The sequence below is a fragment of the Triticum dicoccoides genome, chromosome 4A, assembly GCF_002162155.2.
Source record: "Triticum dicoccoides isolate Atlit2015 ecotype Zavitan chromosome 4A, WEW_v2.0, whole genome shotgun sequence".
Lineage (NCBI taxonomy): Eukaryota > Viridiplantae > Streptophyta > Magnoliopsida > Poales > Poaceae > Triticum > Triticum dicoccoides.
The window spans coordinates 541,297,289-541,315,158 of record NC_041386.1 but is presented as its reverse complement, the minus strand read 5'-3'; the positions used below and the strand labels follow the sequence as shown (position 1 = coordinate 541,315,158).

The following is a 17,870-nucleotide window of genomic DNA, read 5'->3' as shown; positions in this document are numbered from 1 at the left end:
CGGTCAGCCTTACCAGTGATTCCTCACGGGCGGCGCGTCATGGGGCGGCGTGTCGACGCCTCCCCTCCCTCACACGCGTACACACGGGGCGGCGCCGCTATATAAGCCGGTGGCCTCCCTCGCCTCTGGCCACACCAGCCCTAGCCTGCCATCTACATCTCCCGAGCCCCGCCGCCGAGCCCTCCCTCTCCCTCCCTCCCTCTCCCGATGGCCGAGCGATTCCCCGGCGATGAGGCCGCGACCAACGGCTTCGGCCGCCGATCGCTCCGCGAACAGGAGTCTTGGCTCCTGTTCTAGGCGAACATCCCGGCGCCGACGCACATGCGCGTCGGGCCAACGGGGTGGAGACTCAGCAACGGGGGAGTGCCCATTCCCCCGTTGCCCGACGCCGTGGCGAAACCGGGCTACTTCGCCGACGAGGTCGACGTCGTGCGCGCCTCCTTCACCGACGCCCAGCTCGCCCTCCCCGAGTATGCCGTCGACAACATAACGGTGTGGACGGCGTACTTCCAGCGCCGGCAGCAGCAGAGGATGGCGTCCATCAACGAGGCGCCGGTGGTGGGCGGACCGAAGAACAGCGAGGGACGCCACCTGCGGTGGGGTGTCCCCGGCCGCACCCTCGAGGGCGTTCTGACGTACCTCGAGGGCGGCAACGACCCGCCGTTGGCATACCCCCCGGCGAAGGCGGCCGCCACGGCCACGGCTCACCGTCGACGCGACGGGCAATGGTTGCCCAGGAGGTTCGGCGCCTCCTCTTCTTCCTCCTCCCGCTCTTCCTCACACTCGTCCGGCGCTCCGGCGCTGCTCAGCGTCAAGGACGAGCCCGCGGCGGAGACGCCGCTCGGCCGGCGCACTCCCAGCGCTGGCATCGTCATCAATGAGGGCGGCCGGCGCGCCCCCTCGTCGGCTCCTCCGTGTTTCGTCAAGCCCAAGACGGAGCCGGGCCTGGCGCCGGTGAAGACAGAGCCGGGCCTCCCCGCGGTGAAGACGGAGCACGGCGGCGACGTCGAGCTCGACGATGACGCTGCCCTAGAATAGGCGCGCGCGGACTCCCTGAAGATGGCGAGGGAGCGCCAGTGTGCCGCCCTGCGGCGATTCGCACAGCGCCGCCGGGGCTGCGCCGAGGGAGGAATCGTCGTCATCGAGGACAGCGACGACGACACCGCGTCGCCGCCACCAGCCCGCATAGGCGACGCTGGTCAGGGGTCCACCAGGGACGGCCGCGTCAAGGAGAAGCCGGACGACGACGACGGCGGCGACGACGGCGACTACTCCGCTTTTAACCAGTTCTTTTTTAATTATATATATTATGTAATAAAAACCCGCTTTTTAAATGTAATATATGCCGAACTTCGCCAAACTTTGAACTTTGCTATATTGTTTTTTTTTAAACGCGCATGAAGACGGCGGCTGGGGACCAACTCGGCCCTAGGCCGAGTTTTTGCGCCGGCTCACCCCCAGGGGATGATTTTAGGCGCTCCCTGGGAGGCCAACGGCTGGAGATGCTCTTAGTGCTTCCGTGGCGAGAGATGCAACGAAGGGCATAGTGATTGGCTGGCACCTGCCTTTAGTCCTTGCGCAGGCTGCATGCAGCTCCATTTCATCGAAGCTTGTGCTATTGTCGGGCGCTTGATGAAGCGCCGGCTCCCTTCTCTTTTATTTTCTCTTTTCTTCACGTAAGATTGCTGACGTGGAACATCTTATAGTCTGCTGACTAGGACTTATTATACTTGCTCTAAAGTAGAAAAAATTGCTCTCACATCACACAGTGATCAAGACCAATAACATTCAACACATGGTTTACTCACTTCATACATGTACTTAACTCACCGAGGTTGAGGTAGTTAAAGAGGAGAAAGATGGTGGATTGCACCTTTTCACTGCATTTTTTTACCCCACTCCATAATGTGTCATAATTTTTTTTATAATGTGCACTTATTTATCGAACAAGTACTTCAGGTAAAAGCGGGCTACCAAATAAATCAGTGAAACACGGAGGTAGATTATGCCGGAGGATACGCAGGCTGTGTGCTGATCAAGTGAAACACGTTGGCAACAGTAAAGGCGATCACTACCATCAGAAGCGCCATGACCGGTCTTGTTTCGGCATTATCGCAGGCGCTATAATCTTTCCTCATCTGATTCACCATGAACAGCCACACAACGGCCAAGAACCCCTGCAGAATTCAGTTAGTTATATACACACCGGGAAAATTCAGTTTCAGGTAGCACATCGAACGCATCACGACTTGCTATTTTTTGTGGGGGGGCTTCGTGGTTAGTTACCTGGAAAAAGCGCCGGCAGCCGGACGTTTCCACGCCCCCATCGTCCACCGGCGACGCCGTGCCGTGTGATGTCCCTAGCAGCAGCTAGAGAATCACAGGATAGAAATAGAAAATGGCAAAGGGATTGACCGAGAAGGAAGGAGCTGGAGCAGCTCAGTTCATTCATTAATTCGATAATTTGCCCAAAAGGCTACAGGGAGTTTATATCCACACGCTTACAGCCGGTCTGTCCAGTCAACACACGCAACACAAAACCAACGCACGCCTACCTTTCCGTCACGGTCCCAGCCGTGTCTGGGACCTGCCTGTCAGACACACACGCAGTTGGTGGGGGTGTGACAATCGCCCCCCCTTGAGTTGGAGGCTCATCCCAGATTGCAGCATTAGGAAAATGATTCTTGAGTACATAGAAATCTTCCCAGGTAGCACATTCCACTCGAAGAGATGACCACTGAACCAAAATTTGCACAGTTGCAGCATTACCTTTCTTGACCATACGGCGATCCAAAATTGCTTCTGGCTGCGGGGCATTTTCTTGTAGTGTGTCTGGAGCTGGTAAAGTAGTGAAGACAGGAGTATACTTTGCCAAGAAGGGTTTCAGCTGTGACACATGAAACACAGGGTGAATGGCACTAGCTGCAGGCATCTCCAATTTGTAGGCGACCTCGCCTATTCGTTCCAGCACGTTGAACGGGCCAAAAAATTTGAAAGCCAGCTTTGGGTAAGGTCGATTTGCTACTGAAGACTGTGCATAGGGTTGTAGTTTCAATAAAACAGGGTCACCAACAGAGAATGACCGGTCTGTGCGACCCCGATCAGCATAAGACTTCATCCTGTTTTGTGCTTTGAGCAAATTTTCTTTGAGCATGTTAGTAACTTGTTGGCGCTTAGCAGCAACATTATGGGCAGCGGAAGCTTGATCCACAGATAGGTGAGGCAGTGCACCAAAATTGGGATCCATTCCATACAATGCCTTGAAAGGGGAGCATTTGATGGAAGCATGGTGGGAGCAATTATACCAGAATTCGGCCATTGGAAGCCATTGGCGCCATTTTCCTGGGCAATCATGAATAGCACAACGCAAGTACTGCTCCAAACATTGGTTGACGCGTTCACTCTGCCCATCAGTGGCTGGATGATTAGCAGTACTGTAATTGAGCTTGGGGCCCACAGCCTGAATTAGTGCTCTCCAAAAATTACTTATGAAAATAGGATCTTGATCAGAGACTATCGTTTCTGGAATGCCATGCAATTTCACCACTTGATCAAGAAAAAGCTTTGCCACAGAGGGAGCGGTATAAGGGTGTCGGAGAGGCATGAAGTGTGCATATTTAGTCAAACGGTCCACCACTACCAGTATGACATTCATGCCCTCCGACATAGGCAAGCCCTCTATAAAGTCCATGGTGATGTCATTCCATGGCTTGGTGGGAATAGGAAGAGGTTGTAATGTTCCAGCAGGGTGACATCGTTCACTCTTTGCTTTCTGGCATGTGGGGCATTGCTTCACAAAATCCTCCACTGCCATTTTGAGTCCAGGCCAAAAGAACACCTTACGCACCCGCTGATAGGTGGCATGAATGCCGGAATGCCCCCCCCCCCACTGGGCTGTCATGCAAAGCACTGAGAAGCTTTGTTTGCAAGGACAACAGGTTGCCAATATACAACCGCCCATTGTAGCGAATCAAGCCCTTGTCCAACGAATATCCACGTGCATCAGGGCTCTTCACGGCTAGCTGAGCAAGTAACTCGGTGGCTTCAGAGTCCATATCATAAGAACTCAAGATTTCTTGTACCCATTCAGGTTGACAAATTGACAGGGCATTCATCTGTAGTAAGTGACCCACTCTGGATAAAGAGTCAGCAGCATTGTTCTCGCTGCCCTTGCGATACTTTATCGAGAATTGCAAGCCCAACAACTTTGACATTGCCTTTTTCTGTAGTTTAGTAGTGAGGTGTTGATCCGTAAGGGAGCACAAACTCTGATGATCCGTGAGTATAGTAAAGGGTCCCCGCTGGAGGTAAGCACGCCACTTGTCAATTGCCATAATTACAGCCATGAACTCCTTTTCATAAATTGACAATTTACTATTTTGCATTCCCAATGCTTTACTCATATAGGCCACTGGATGCCCTTCTTGTGCCAATACAGCCCCAACACCCGTATCACAAGCATCGGTCTCCACAACAAATGGCAGTTTAAAATGAGGTAACGCCAGTACCGGAGTGTTAGCCATGGCGTCCTTCAACAATTTAAAAGCCACCATAGCTTGGTCCGTCCAGATGAACCCTTTTTTAGTTAGAAGGTTCGTGAGAGGCTTGGCGATGATGCCATAGTTCTTCACAAACTTTCTGTAGTAACCGGTTAACCCCAAAAAACCTCGCAGCTCGGTTGTGTTGGTCGGGATGGGCCATTTGACCATGACCGATGTTTTTTCTGGATCGGTGGCCACTCCCTTATGAGATATAATATGTCTAAGATACTCTATACTGTTTGTGGCAAAAGAACATTTTGTCATCTTGGCATACAATTTATGTTCCCGCAGAATAGCTAGCACGAGCCGCAAATGTTGAAGATGTGTGTCCAGATCAGGGCTGTACACTAGGATATCATCTAGGAAGACAATGACAAACTTCCGAATATAGATGGCAAAAACTAAATTCATTAGGCACTGAAACGTGGCCGAAGCATTTGTTAAACCAAAAGGCATCACCCTAAATTGGTAGTGGCCATGATGGGTTTTGAAAGCTGTCTTGGGTTCATCCTCCTCCAACATCCGGATCTGGTGATATCCCGCACGCAAGTCCAATTTTGAGAAAAATTTAGTACCTCCCAACTCATCCATTAGTTCATCTGCAATTGGCATTGGGAACTTGTTTTTGATAGTCACTTCATTTAAATTGCGGTAATCTACACAGAAGCGCCAAGTGTTGTCTTTCTTTTTTACCAGCAACACCGGGGATGCAAAAGGACTAAAACTAAGTTTGATTAGTCCTGCATTGAGCATTTCCTTGACCTGCCTCTCAATCTCATCCTTCTGCAATGGAGAGTAGAGATATGGCCTAGAATTCACAGGTGGTGCATCTTTCTGCAGAGTAATTGCATGATCAAAATCCCTATGAGGCGGTAAGGTTTTTGGCTCTTGGAACACATCATCAAATTCATCTAGCAATTTCAACACATCAGGAGAATTAGATCCTGTCACTTGGTCTGTCGGAGCAGGCTCAATCAGTGCCAGCGCCCATACATCGTTACCAGCTAAAGATTTCCGAAGCTGGTCAATTTCCATGACCTGTAATTGTTGTTGTTTTTCAGTGAGAATACCCTGCAAATGCACTTCCTTGTCACCGTACGGGAAGGAAATGTGCTTGTTACGCCAGTGACAAGTCATGGGACTAAAACTGTCCAACCAGTCCATCCCCAACACGGCATCATAAGCGCCCAAGTCCAGAATTCGCATGTTGTGACAGAAAGTTGCCCCTTGACACCACCATGTGAGTTGCGAAACTGTTGTGGTGGAGTATATATGAGAGCCATCAGCAAGTCTCACGGCAATACTTTTGTCTTCTTGGACAGGGAGTTGTGCCCGATGCACAAAATCTGAGTTGACAAAACTGCCCGTGCTACCGGAGTCGACAAGGATTAGCATGACCTTGTTACCCACCAATGTTCGGAGACGCAAAGTGTTCACGTCCTCTGTACCAGCCAAGGCGTGACTGGAAAGCATCGAACATGCTTGGTCTGTAGTTGGTTCCTCCAGCAGCTCCAGAGCATGCACGGTGTCATCAGAAAAGACTTCCCCAAATTCACCCAATTCAATCATCATGAGTTGAGCTCCTGGTTTACACTTGTGCTCTTTAGTGTATTTGTCTCCACAGCGAAAACAGAGGCCATTGGCCTTACGAAAATCCCGCAATTGACGTTCCCGAGCATAATCATCTGTATTTTTTCGGCCTCCATCTGTTCGAACAACAGCACCGGTACCCTGAGGGGCCACATAAGTCACCGCAGTGGTAGGGTGTTTGATGGAAGCTGTCGGTCGTGTACGAGGACGCTGGTGATCATGCTCTTCCTCCTGTATGTGTGCCAATGCCGCAGCCCTGGTAACACTAGCTGGGTAGTGTAATCTGACTGCAGCACGAAGCTCATCACGTAGGCCATGAATAAAATGAGACACAAACCATTTGGAGGGTAGTGCGGCATCAGTAGATAACAAGTGATACATGCAGTTTTCAAAAGACCTCTTGTATTCAGCTACTGTGCCTGTTTGCCTAAGTTGCAGCAACATCGACATCTGCCCATCATACTCATCAGACCCAAATTCAGCAACCACTGCCGTGATGAAAGAATCCCAATTAATCTGGCGATGAGTGCGCTTGTAGGCTTGCAACCATAGAGCAGCATGATCCTCAAAATACAGTATAGCAGTGCCAATCCAATTTCGGACAGGAACATTGTACATCTCAAAATAGGTATAGCAATTATCAATCCAGAGCAGAGGAAACTGCCCTCTGAAGACTAGAAATGCGTGTTTGGGCGGCTTCAGGTGAAATCCCTCGTGGCGCTCATAGTAGTTGCCCCGGACACGGCGGCGCTCGTAGTGGTTGCCGGCGTCGCGGCGGCGCTCGTAGTGGTCGCCGGCGTCGCGGCGGCGCTCGTAGTGGTCGCTGGCGTCGCGGCGGCGCTCGTAGTGGTCGCCCGCGTCGCGGTGGTCGGCGTCGCGGCGGTCCTCGCATCGCCCGCGTGGAAGCGGCTCGCCGCAAGGTACGGACCGCAGGTTGTACGGCTCGTCGGCGTGACCCTGGAGGTGACCCTCGGGGTCGTCCGCGTAGGGTACCGACGCGCGCAGCTGGGGGGCGCCGTTGCCTCCGCCGTCGAGCTGATTTTGGGCGGGCTCGCGGGGAGGAACAGCCGGGGAGCGCGCTCGCTTGACCTCCTCCAAATCCGAGCGAAGCTCACGGAGCTCGGCCGTCACCGGAGCGAGCTTCTCGTCAAGCGCTTTGGTAAAGAATTCCTGCAGGGATTTCTGCATCTCCTCCATCTCGAGCAGGATGAATCTGGTCTGGGCGTTTAGGATTGGTGATGTACGCGGTGCCGTTGTGTGGAGTAGAATGACCTAGTCTGATACCAATTGTGATGTCCCTAGCAGCAGCTAGAGAATCACAGGATAGAAATAGAAAATGGCAAAGGGATTGACCGAGAACGAAGGAGCTGGAGCAGCTCAGTTCATTCATTAATTCGATAATTTGCCCAAAAGGCTACAGGGAGTTTATATCCACACGCTTACAGCCGGTCTGTCCGGTCAACACACGCAACACAAAACCAACGCACGCCTACCTTTCCGTCACGGTCCCAGCCGTGTCTGGGACCTGCCTGTCAGACACACACACAGTTGGTGGGGGTGTGACATGCCGTGTTCTTTGGGTACGCCCTTCTCGACGTCCAGCAGCGGCGCCGCCTCGCAGCCGGACGCGTCGCACGGCGTCGAGGAGATCCGCTGTGCCATTGGGGGAAGAGAGACGGCGACGAGCGAGGCTTTACCCTAACTCTTTTCTTTCCGCCACACGCGCGAGTTTACTCTGGAAACCTAAATCGACGTGACGTGCGAGTTTTTTTTTGTGTGTGTCGAAGGAAACGTGGCGTGCGAGTTGGTATTTGAGAGGTATGCGCCGTGTGTCCGTGTAAATAATCCCTGTATTTCTCAATCATAGGGCTTTAAAATTTAAAATACACACGCATGCGAAGAGATAAGAGGCAGCTCGCAGGGGCAAACCAGGAAAGTTGAGATAATCAAGGAAATCGCGCAGAACATATATAAGGGATAATAAAACAGAACCTTGGTTCAGTTTTTTTTTCTCTGAACACTGTACAATACAATGACAGATGCTCATATACACCCCATGAACACGCATACGCACACACTATTCCTACATGCACCTTCGAGATGTTGGGCCGGCACAACATCTTAAGATTGATGAGCACGCACCTGCTCAGCCCTACTTCACCATTCATTCACAACGTGATCTGTGCGTTCATTTGCACCCGAAAATGCCTAAAAATCACACGTAAGCTGTGCACATCGGCGCGTTGATGGCTGTAAAAGCCGTTCAACAGTCTAGTGACCTCGACGTAGCTTTTATTATGGTTGAGGTGCTTCGTATTTTTGATGAACTTTTATACTCCCCCGCACATGCGTCGGATATTTTTCCAAAGAAAAGGTGCGCATGGCCTGTAAGAAAACGATGTGCTTTGTTACCATCCTTGAGGACCGAGCGATCGACTTGAATGAAGGATCCATGAACGATGATCCATTGCTGCTCGTTTAGTACGTGTGGGTGCTCGTGCGGTTCTGAAGGAGCCGACATACGTTTTTCAGGGCTACAGCCACACTCCCATTTTTGTTGGTGCCTTCTCGTCCTGCTCAGACGGTGACCGATGACCGTCTTTTCCTTCATGGATCTTCGCCACAAATTTGCCCTGTCGCTGGCCGCCGTCTGCATCAACCCCGCAAAACAACGTTTGACGAAGACCGCCGTCCGCATCAACCTCCGCCGTCCGCTGGCTTCCTAGCATTTTCGCCCCACCTGCGCCCCTCTCCCTCCATTCGCGAGCTCTCCTCCCCTCCCTCCCTCGTCCCGTGCTTCGGTCTCTAGTTCGCCGGTGAACTGAAGAGCTGTGTTGGCCAAGAAGGCGGCACAAGAGAGACCAGGGTATTTCTTTCAAACTTCCAAACATCTGGCAGACAAAAGTGGCTGCATACTGGTGTTTTTTTGCTTCTTGATGTGTTTGTTGGAATGTGCAAGAACAGGGGTTTGAGTGTATGCAACAACAAAAAATTCGACAACGGTATATACGCGACAAATGATGCTATCCTCGTTTGCGGCAATCTCCTCATCCTCTGGAAATGACTTATCAGGGTTGGGTGCCCGACAGTCCCGACGATGGCACCGGAGACGCGTCCGCAGCCGAGTTCGGTCCGCGCAGGAACCGGCGAAGTTGCAGTACAGGAAGCTGGGAGATTCAGATCTCCTTATCAGCGAGATAACTCTTGGAACAGTATGTGCATAGTTGAACTATCATGTTTCTAATGTTGTCGTTGTTGTCACATTTCTCTTTACATCCTAGTCTGAATATTACTTCTTTTAGATGACCTTTGGAGAACAAAGCACAGAGAAGGAATCACATGATATGCTATCTTATTCTTTTGATCAGGGCATCAACATACTCGACACCGTAGAAATTGTCAGTCGACATTCCTTGCTTCCCTTCAACCACTGTCTCATTTTCTGAAGTTGATCCCAATTGTAATTGAAATATTTTCATTGCCTTTTAGTACCCAATTCAACCCAAGGAGGAGACTCAAGGGAGGACTGATCTATATGTAGGCAGGTGGATGAAATCCAAGCCACGAGATAAAGTAACCTAAAACAACCTAGAACAGCCTTATAATTTGTTTGTAGTTTCCGAATCCATTTGTAGTCCCCTGATTTCCTCTTCAGATAGCATGTTTGAATGGTGTCACTGAAACACGGCACCTGCCCAATTTATATTCTGTTTCTGACCAGGTAATTTTGGCCACCAAAGTTTCTGGTTATTCAGATCGCACTTTTCTTCGGGACAATGCAGAAATGGTGCGTGTTGATGCTCCAAATATAAAGGAAAGTGTCGAAAAGAGCCTTTCACGCTTATCTACAGACTACATTGATTTGCTTCACATACACTGGTAAGTGTTTATTTTGAAGATTATTCTTGATCAGAATAACTTCCACATCTTGTTCCAGATTGATCCATACACAATCATATTGCATACTTTGCATTTCCTTATATAACTTGGAAAATTGTACATCTGAGTTCTATTTTCCATCCTTTGGGAGTCTTTTTGTCGTCTTATATAGACTGTTTTCAGCACACATCCTTCATTTAAGCATAATTGTGTTAGTTCTTTCATTATTCACATACAATTTTTTCAGGTAGGATATTATTTTGTTTGTAGTACTAATATGTTTTCATTATTATTTTACTTGAAAAAAAGACAACCTTAGCTCCAAAGGTTTGCTTCATGTCTTCAGGCCAGATAGGTATGTGGCACTATATGGCGAATTCAGTTATGATTCAACTAAATGGAGGCCAAGCGTCCCATTTGAGGATCAGTTGAAAGCTCTTCAGGAACTAATTGATGAAGGAAAGGTAATACTTTTTTTTTTTGAAACAACAAAATAATTAACTGAACACAACCTTAGTATGGATTCATCTTCCCCTAGGATTTGGTGCATGTATTTTGCACTTTTATAAAAAAACATGTGTATTTTTTATTGTAATAATAGCCTAGATTTATTCTAGATTATGACCATATATGATTGACGCGTTCATGGGCGCACATTTTGAATATGCAGAAGACAGCCAAAGATAGCAGATTGGTAACCGCAGACCAGTATATAATTCTCTGTTGGTCTCTTCTAATATAGGTACGATACATCGGCGTTTCCAATGAAACCTCGTACGGGGTAATGCGGGTTGTACAGGCTGCAAAGCTTCATGGACTTCCGAAGATTGTGAGCATCCAGAACGGTTACAGTCTACTTGTGAGATGCAGCTTCGAAGGTGAAGCAGAGATGTCGACCAAGATCTATTCATTTTCAGTCACTTGAACCCTATGGTATAATGGAGTCTGCACGCTTTGTTTTGTCGCAGTTGATCTTGCTGAGGTTTGCCACCCAAACAACTGCAACATTGGGCTGCTCGCCTACTCCCCGCTCGGCAGCGGTGTTCTGACCGGAAAGTATCTGGATGATAGCTGTGGCAACAGCAAGAGTTTCAGGCTAAATCTCTTCCCTGGATACATGCAGCGCTACAACGCCCCTCTGGCTAAGGTACACACACACACACTCTGGACCGCTACAACCAAGTACTCCCTCTTATAGTGACCTAAAACGTCTTACATTTGTGTGTTTACAGAGGGAGTAGTATATTGCCATTCGAAATTATGTGCAAATAATTTTCTTGTGTTGTTTTGACAGGAAGCAACGAAGGAATACCTCAAGGTCGCGAAGAAGCATCGGCTAACTCCGGTCCAGCTTGCCCTGGGCTTCGTCCGTGACCGCCCATTCACAGCTAGCACCATCATCGGAGCGACCACCATGGATCAGCTGAAGGAGAACATCGAAGCGTTCACCAGCGCTCCACGGCCTCTGCCGCCACAAGTTCTTGATGACATTGAGACTGTTTTCAAGAGATACAGAGACCCAGCAGTCCTCTAGATGGTTTTTCAGCTTTCTCTGAAGCAAATAACAGCAACCCTCAGTGGATACAGACCAAGGGAACAGTTTGCTATCATGCAATTTCATATAGCAATTAGCTGTTAGCGTATATTATTGTTCTGGATAAACATTACTAGCTAAGAGTTAATAAAGTGCATCGGATGTCCAGATTCCCTCCATTGCAGCACTGAATGCACACGAGTTACAACCCACACTATTCAGCATTTGCACACAAGGACCAAATCCCATAGTCCGACGAGTCATGCGATTGAGTTCTCTACCATCTATACACACACACACTTCCATTCAGTTTTACAGTCAAGCATAATCAGTGCAGGAGACCCGCCTTATCAGTCATCTTGCAGAATTCAGTCATCCATTCGCCTGCCTTTGTGTGTCCTGCTCATCATCGTCACATTCGTCAGAGTAGTTGAAGTCTTGAGTGTTCCATCTTGGGTTTGTCAAGCGCCCTCTGCCATCCCTGCGACCACTCTCTGCTGTTTGCTGGTCAATCAATTCGAGCTGCTTTCTTACCCAAGGAGGGTCATCTGGATGAAGCCATAGCTGCTCACGGGTGTCCTTGTGCTTAAAATCAGGGCAACTGGCATATGGTTTGTATTGCCGGTTATCCCACCACTCGTAAGGGCTGGCAAAGAAGACCTGCCACAGACGAAGCCTTTCTCTGTACTTGATTTCTTCAAGTGTTTGACCTAATTGATACAACAGAAGACAGTAAGAGATTAGATAAGAGACAAAAGGACTACAATACAGAACAGGAATGAACAAAGTCAACTGAGAAGTACATACTATCCGCAGATGGTGTTGATGCCGGATCTACCGAGTCTTTATCATTCCTAGGCTTCTTAGGATCATGAACGTAATTCAGTTCCTTGACGTGGATCTATGGAATAATGGATTTCGTATTAGGAAAGTATAGACGATACAAAGCATACAAAAGTATTTTCAAGACCAACAATAACACATAGCAACACAGGGAAACAATTGTTACTCCCTCCGATCCAAATTAATTGTCGCAGTTTTAGTACAAGTCTGTACTAAAGCTACGACAATTAATTTGGATCAGAGGGAGTAACATATTTTGTAGTTATTGAAGTAGAAACAATTTTGTATGCGTCGTATATGGTCAAAGATAGTGGAAGTAACTAGGACTACACAAGTATACACAAGAGGAAGGATGTGGTAACATAAAATCAGGGCTAGGACAGGACCACTAATGGTAAGAGCACCAAACCGATCTTCTAAATGATCTCTAGAAGAAAGCTGTATATCTCAGAATGGTACAGCATCATCTGTTCGTAAGAAGTTGCAATCGCTCAACAACTGACTAACCTTATAGCACATATACTTCTCACCAGTTCCACTGACTTTATGATAAGAGTTCAGAAGACCAGATACATGTACAAGGTCATTGTACTTCAAATGCTTCAGGCACACATTTGCCATAGCGCCCTTCATCTGCAATGTCACACTGTTCAAATTGTTTACACTGTAAGTATGGTGATAGAAATTTGAGACCACAAAATTACAATAATCATGAGTTGGAACAATCATATAACATTGCGAAGATGTAATTAAGTTTACAGGCTCTATGAAAACATGATCTTTGTACTATTAGATTAATGTTTTGCTTGGTGGATATAGCTAGAGTTACATCCCGAGGTGCTTCTATGTTTCACCTCTCAAGAGTTGCACAAATTTTTGACGGAGTGAAGCACGTAAGTCATCCCAAGCTCCAAAAGATACCGTGCATGAATATGTCTCTCTTAATATAGTCCTTGCAGATTACATTTTGGAAATACAACTTTCTACCTGCGCTGTTTCTACCACCACAAGCATTGAATTTGCTCCCTGACAGGATGGACCTAAGTTAAGTACATCCTACTAACTTGGGTATGACAATGTCCAACAGTCTACTCATACACCTGTGTTTCCTTTTCTTTCATATAAGAAGGTTACTCTGTTGTGCCTACATGGAGCAATACGCCTACCGCAATTGGACAATGAAAACTTTTCTGCTTGATACTGCAGTAGACATTTGTGCTAACCCGAGAATACCACAAAGCTGTATGTTTCTACCATGTTTAGAACCAATAATCCTCAGTTGAAGCAACAGATAGTTATTACTTATTACTACTATCTACAAAATACAGTTAACCAGGCAAGAACATAGTAATATAAAGCAGAATATAATCCAATCGATCAGACATGGTAATGAAGGCTACCATTTTTTCTCCCCCGCAAAGATCAAGATCTTCTGCACCAAAACAGCGAGCATGAACAAGAGAAAGCCGCGACCTATTTGGGTGGGGGGAGGTGGGGAGTATGAGAGGGAACAGTAACTGGAAGTTGGCAGAGGTCGACGAGGACGCGGAAGAGGGCGTAACGCAGAGGAAGGTGTAAGCCTTCGGGTCCTCCTCGGAGCTGTTCCGGTGCAGGCGCACCGGCGCGTTGAGGCGGCCGATGAGGCTGCACGAGTTGGAGCTGACAATATCCTTCTTACGCGCGACAGGAGGAGCCCGCAGCATCGACATGCGGTACGCCATGCTCTCCGCCTCCTCCCCTCCGCCGATGCCTCTGCCATGGTGGAGGAGGCGCCGCCACGCGGCGGCCGCCGGCGAGCGCGCGGCGGCGGCGGCGAGGGATCGCAGCATACCTGTCCAGCCGGCCGGATTGGGGAATGCCCGATTGGTTTCTGGACTTTTAGAGTGCGAGGCCTTGTGGGCCTTTTGCTTTACCGGGCCTTCCATGATTTTTTTTTTGTTGAAACTTCTGATGAATAAGGAGTGGGCCGAATTCTAAAAAAACATGTTAAACTCAGACCCTCTTTTTTTTCAGAACCTTTTTGGGAAAAGAGTGGGCCTTTCAGAACAAAGAAAAACAAAAATCTCAACTCCTCTCTCTTCCTCTTTTTGTGTGACTGTATGCGGGTTCATCATTGGCCTTTTAAAACTAGCATCAGGTGCATCAGGGGCGGACCTATATAGTGCTGAGTGGGTGCCAGGCCACAAATTAATTTTTTTAATTTCAATAGGAATTGTTTGTATCCTAGAAGATTTTTTGGAAATTCTTCAAATTTGTACAATAAGTGCTCCCCCCCCAATGATTTATCCCACTCCACAAAATTTCTAGGTCGGCCCTTGAGGTGCATACACATAGACCTGCGTTTGGGCTTTTCTTACCAAGTACCTCCATTTTTTCCATAAAAAAAAGACCTCCATTTTTTGGGAGGAGCCAGTTATAAGGGCAAACAAAGATAAGTAGATAACTAAGCGCCAAACTCAAAAAATAAGATATCTAAGCGCCATATGCTATGTATGGATGTCCCAAATTCCCCTACAATCCTTTTGCTAGGCGCGAAAAATCCCCAGAAAATAGGGAGGAGTGAGAATAAACACCTCAAGGTGACGTGTCAGACCGAAGCAACCAACATTCAAAAGATACTACCCTCTAAATAATATGGACATCTGTAAAGAAAAAACACATCATTAAGAAATTTCATTTGCGAGTATAGGGTGATAAATATTTGGAAAGGTCCATGAACACCGGCTACTCAAAATAGGAAGATTATGATGGAGAAGGTAGATGTGTTGATTAACCTAGAAATGGTATAATGGATGATATTACTTTGTGATTTATTCTTGCCAATTGATGCGAACTATATTTTAGTTGCATCCCTAGGAGGATTTGTGGAACTGTATTACATGAAGTTTGACTTGTTCTCATTGTCAAAAAAGTTTCACTTGTTTTTGGTGCGATAGATGTACCCCATAGAATGAAACCACCAATTTGGTTGAAGAGACCGTGATTGATGAAAATGAGGAGTGAGATGCTTGTGATATGCTACGAAACCATAACAAGTAAAGTGGACAATACTTTATTCAATTTATATTTCAAATTGATTCATTCTCTTTCTTTTGAACTATAGGTGATGTTGTAGCTAATATTATGTGCAACAGTGCATGGCGAATTGAGATGATGTATATAGACTAGATGGACCTTGGTTGGTTGCAAAGGTTCGTTCTCGAGCTTTGACACCACTAAAGGTGGCTATTGTTGAATTTGAATTTTGAACCGGTTTGTTGGAGACTGGAGATCACATGAGAGACATTGGATAGTGGGAGGCAATAGGAAGGGAGACATAGGAATTAGGATGACACGGTAGATGGTTGTTTGTTGTTAGCTCATAGGTTTGGTGGTTTGGATGAAACAAGAAAGGTCGGAAAAATGAATGGACAGACAATCACCGACTTAAATATTTACAAGGCGGCGGGCTCATAGGTTTGGTGGTTTGGATGAAACAAGAAAGGTCGGAAAAATGAGTGGACAGACAATCACCGACTTAAATATTTACAAGGCGGCGGGCGGTGCGGTGACAGTGGGTGCGCTTTGGCGGGGCTCGTGGAGGTGGTGATGGAGGGTTGGATCCGGATCTGGCCGTGGGGGCTCGCAGGTGGGTTTATGGATACATGGTGCGTGGCTTGGGAGGTTGACCAGGGTGAAAGTCATTTCTCCGGTCATGACTGGAGTCGACGATGATGACGCTTGCGAGCGTCTTTTCCTTTTGTTGGCAACTTCGAGGTGTTACCCTCAGCCACAGCCTTTACAGTTTTGGGGGAAACCCTAGGTCTGTTCAATTAGACGATAGCGGCGCTATGGAGTTGTATCCTTCCTTGTGGTCATCGTCTTTGGAGATGTTGTTGGATCGTGGCAATGGTTGTGGAAGTTAGCTCTTCTTGGTGTGTCTGCGGAATCACCTTATATTGGTTGTTGCTATGAAGTCGGAGATGCAGGGGCAGAGTCCCTGTGACGATGATAAGACAAGCAGTAAGTGGTCTGATCGGTTGATCTTTAGTGGTGCCATAATTGCATAGTTCCTGTGCAAAGATCTCCGCTAGAATCGAAAACGTGTTATCCTCGGTGTCGGCGGCTTAGTGATTGGCATGGACCTTCATGTGACTCGCGACGTGGGCTGTGTCGGCGGTCGTCTACGGCAAATAGGAGTCGCTTGCTCAGGAAGAAAGGGTGGCGATGACGTGTACTCGAGGATAAGTGATGACGATGGTGTTATTGTGCTATCTCGGTGAGGCTTTCTTCGTAGTGTTGCATACGAGGTATCTTATGTGTGACGCTTAGCATATCGTGACAATTTTTGCCGGATTCTCTCATTAATTAACTAGACAACTTTCTTTTTCTTCATTAATAGACGAGGCTACTCTGTCGCCTCCATTTCAGGAAAAACAAATAGGAGTACAAGTTAGAGTTGCCCCCGAAGTGTTGTGGTCAATTGATTTGCACTACTTGATTCCTCTTTAATTAATCAAAACAATCATTACTTCCAATCAACCTAGCTACATCAACCGAATTAGTGGTCTTGCTCTCGCTCCGTGGCATGTGCAATGTGCCGCGTATCAAACTGGTGTAGGCTAACCTTTTTTTTTATCGTACTGGTGTAGGCTAACCTTATTTGAATTGGACACATATTTGATCGCCGTAGTAATAATAATCTGAACTACGAGCAACACGTTTACTACCTCTTCCCTCCAATAAAAACACGTTACTACTAGTACTATGCAGGTGTGCAAGCAAGTCAAGACAAAATTTACTATAGTCGTTGTCAGGGATTGCACGTATACACCCAACCTGTCATATCGGTAATGATGATGATATACGGTGACATAAATCGAGGGTGCCTCAAACAATCATACGCGACATCGACGCCAGCTTCAGCACAGTAACAGGTAGCATGACCCGACAAGAATACGAATAACAGTGACCTTTTTTTGAATCACAAATGTGAATAATACAAAAATTAAAAGGTGTGGGATTTGAATTTTTACAGTTTTTTGAGTTTTTCTTACTAGAACAATTCAGATTTATCACAGCTTAACAGCTGTTTTGCTACAGTTTTTTAGAGGCAGATTGGGGTAAGTTCTCTCTTTTTTAGGACAGATTAGGGTAAGTTTTTTCGTGTGTGTCTTGATTATTTTGACAAGTTCGCCGTGATATTTTCTCGCCGTCGAATTAGATGCTTTGCGAAGCACCCGAGCCTCTTTCTCCTACCACTACGTCCTCCTCTCAAAATCCCTCTCCCTCTCTCTATCTCTCCCACGCGAAACAACACGAATATGACAACAGGGTCTCCCAGGTAATGGCAACACTGTCGGCAGCAGGAGCAAGCAAGTAGCATGGCGGGCTGCCCGGCTCCCGCTCCCCCGACCTCCCTTGACGGCATTGAGCCACGGCCTCTCCCCACCCCGTTGGCCCGGGCCGCCGCTCTATCCCATAGCCCTCATCTCTCTCTCTCT

At 47.6% G+C, this 17,870-nt stretch overlaps 2 protein-coding genes across 3 annotated transcripts; one reads left to right on the top strand and one right to left on the bottom strand.

Moving 5' to 3' along the window:
* Window positions 1–8,869: 8,869 nt before the first annotated feature.
* LOC119286629 (protein tas-like) lies at window positions 8,870–11,717 on the top strand. 2 transcript variants are annotated; one of them, XM_037566042.1, is made up of 10 exons: window positions 8,870–8,997; window positions 9,096–9,133; window positions 9,204–9,343; window positions 9,434–9,529; window positions 9,621–9,704; window positions 9,853–10,010; window positions 10,357–10,474; window positions 10,753–10,888; window positions 10,979–11,157; window positions 11,305–11,717. In XM_037566042.1, exons 4-10 carry the CDS (start codon window positions 9,434–9,436, stop codon window positions 11,542–11,544), a joined length of 1,011 nt encoding a protein of 336 aa, XP_037421939.1. In that variant the 5' UTR covers window positions 8,870–8,997; window positions 9,096–9,133; window positions 9,204–9,343; the 3' UTR covers window positions 11,545–11,717. The 2 variants fall into 2 exon arrangements, with proteins under 2 accessions (XP_037421939.1, XP_037421937.1); XM_037566040.1 differs by having other exon boundaries at window positions 9,096–9,343.
* LOC119286630 (protein OSB1, mitochondrial-like) lies at window positions 11,698–14,243 on the bottom strand. The gene is made up of 4 exons (XM_037566043.1): window positions 13,906–14,243; window positions 12,895–13,033; window positions 12,352–12,445; window positions 11,698–12,254 (listed from the first exon to the last, which is right to left on the bottom strand). Exons 1-4 carry the CDS (start codon window positions 14,214–14,216, stop codon window positions 11,917–11,919), a joined length of 882 nt encoding a protein of 293 aa, XP_037421940.1. The 5' UTR covers window positions 14,217–14,243; the 3' UTR covers window positions 11,698–11,916.
* Between the last annotated feature and the right edge of the window lie 3,627 nt (window positions 14,244–17,870).

What these genes read in the sequence shown, in the direction of transcription:
- LOC119286629 (XM_037566040.1), top strand. Translation starts at nt 9,149, where the DNA reads ATGATGCTATCCTCGTTTGCGGCAATCTCCTCATCCTCTGGAAATGAC. An exon ending in TACTCGACACCGTAGAAATT is followed by an intron (nt 9,530 to 9,620) that starts GTCAGTCGACAT and finishes ATTGCCTTTTAG; the next exon opens with TACCCAATTCAACCCAAGGA. An exon ending in AACTAATTGATGAAGGAAAG is followed by an intron (nt 10,475 to 10,752) that starts GTAATACTTTTT and finishes CTTCTAATATAG; the next exon opens with GTACGATACATCGGCGTTTC.
- LOC119286630 (XM_037566043.1), bottom strand. Translation starts at nt 14,216, where the DNA reads ATGCTGCGATCCCTCGCCGCCGCCGCCGCGCGCTCGCCGGCGGCCGCC. An exon ending in TCGACCTCTGCCAACTTCCA is followed by an intron (nt 13,034 to 13,905) that starts GTTACTGTTCCC and finishes CAATTTGAACAG; the next exon opens with TGTGACATTGCAGATGAAGG. An exon ending in AGAAGTATATGTGCTATAAG is followed by an intron (nt 12,446 to 12,894) that starts GTTAGTCAGTTG and finishes ATTATTCCATAG; the next exon opens with ATCCACGTCAAGGAACTGAA.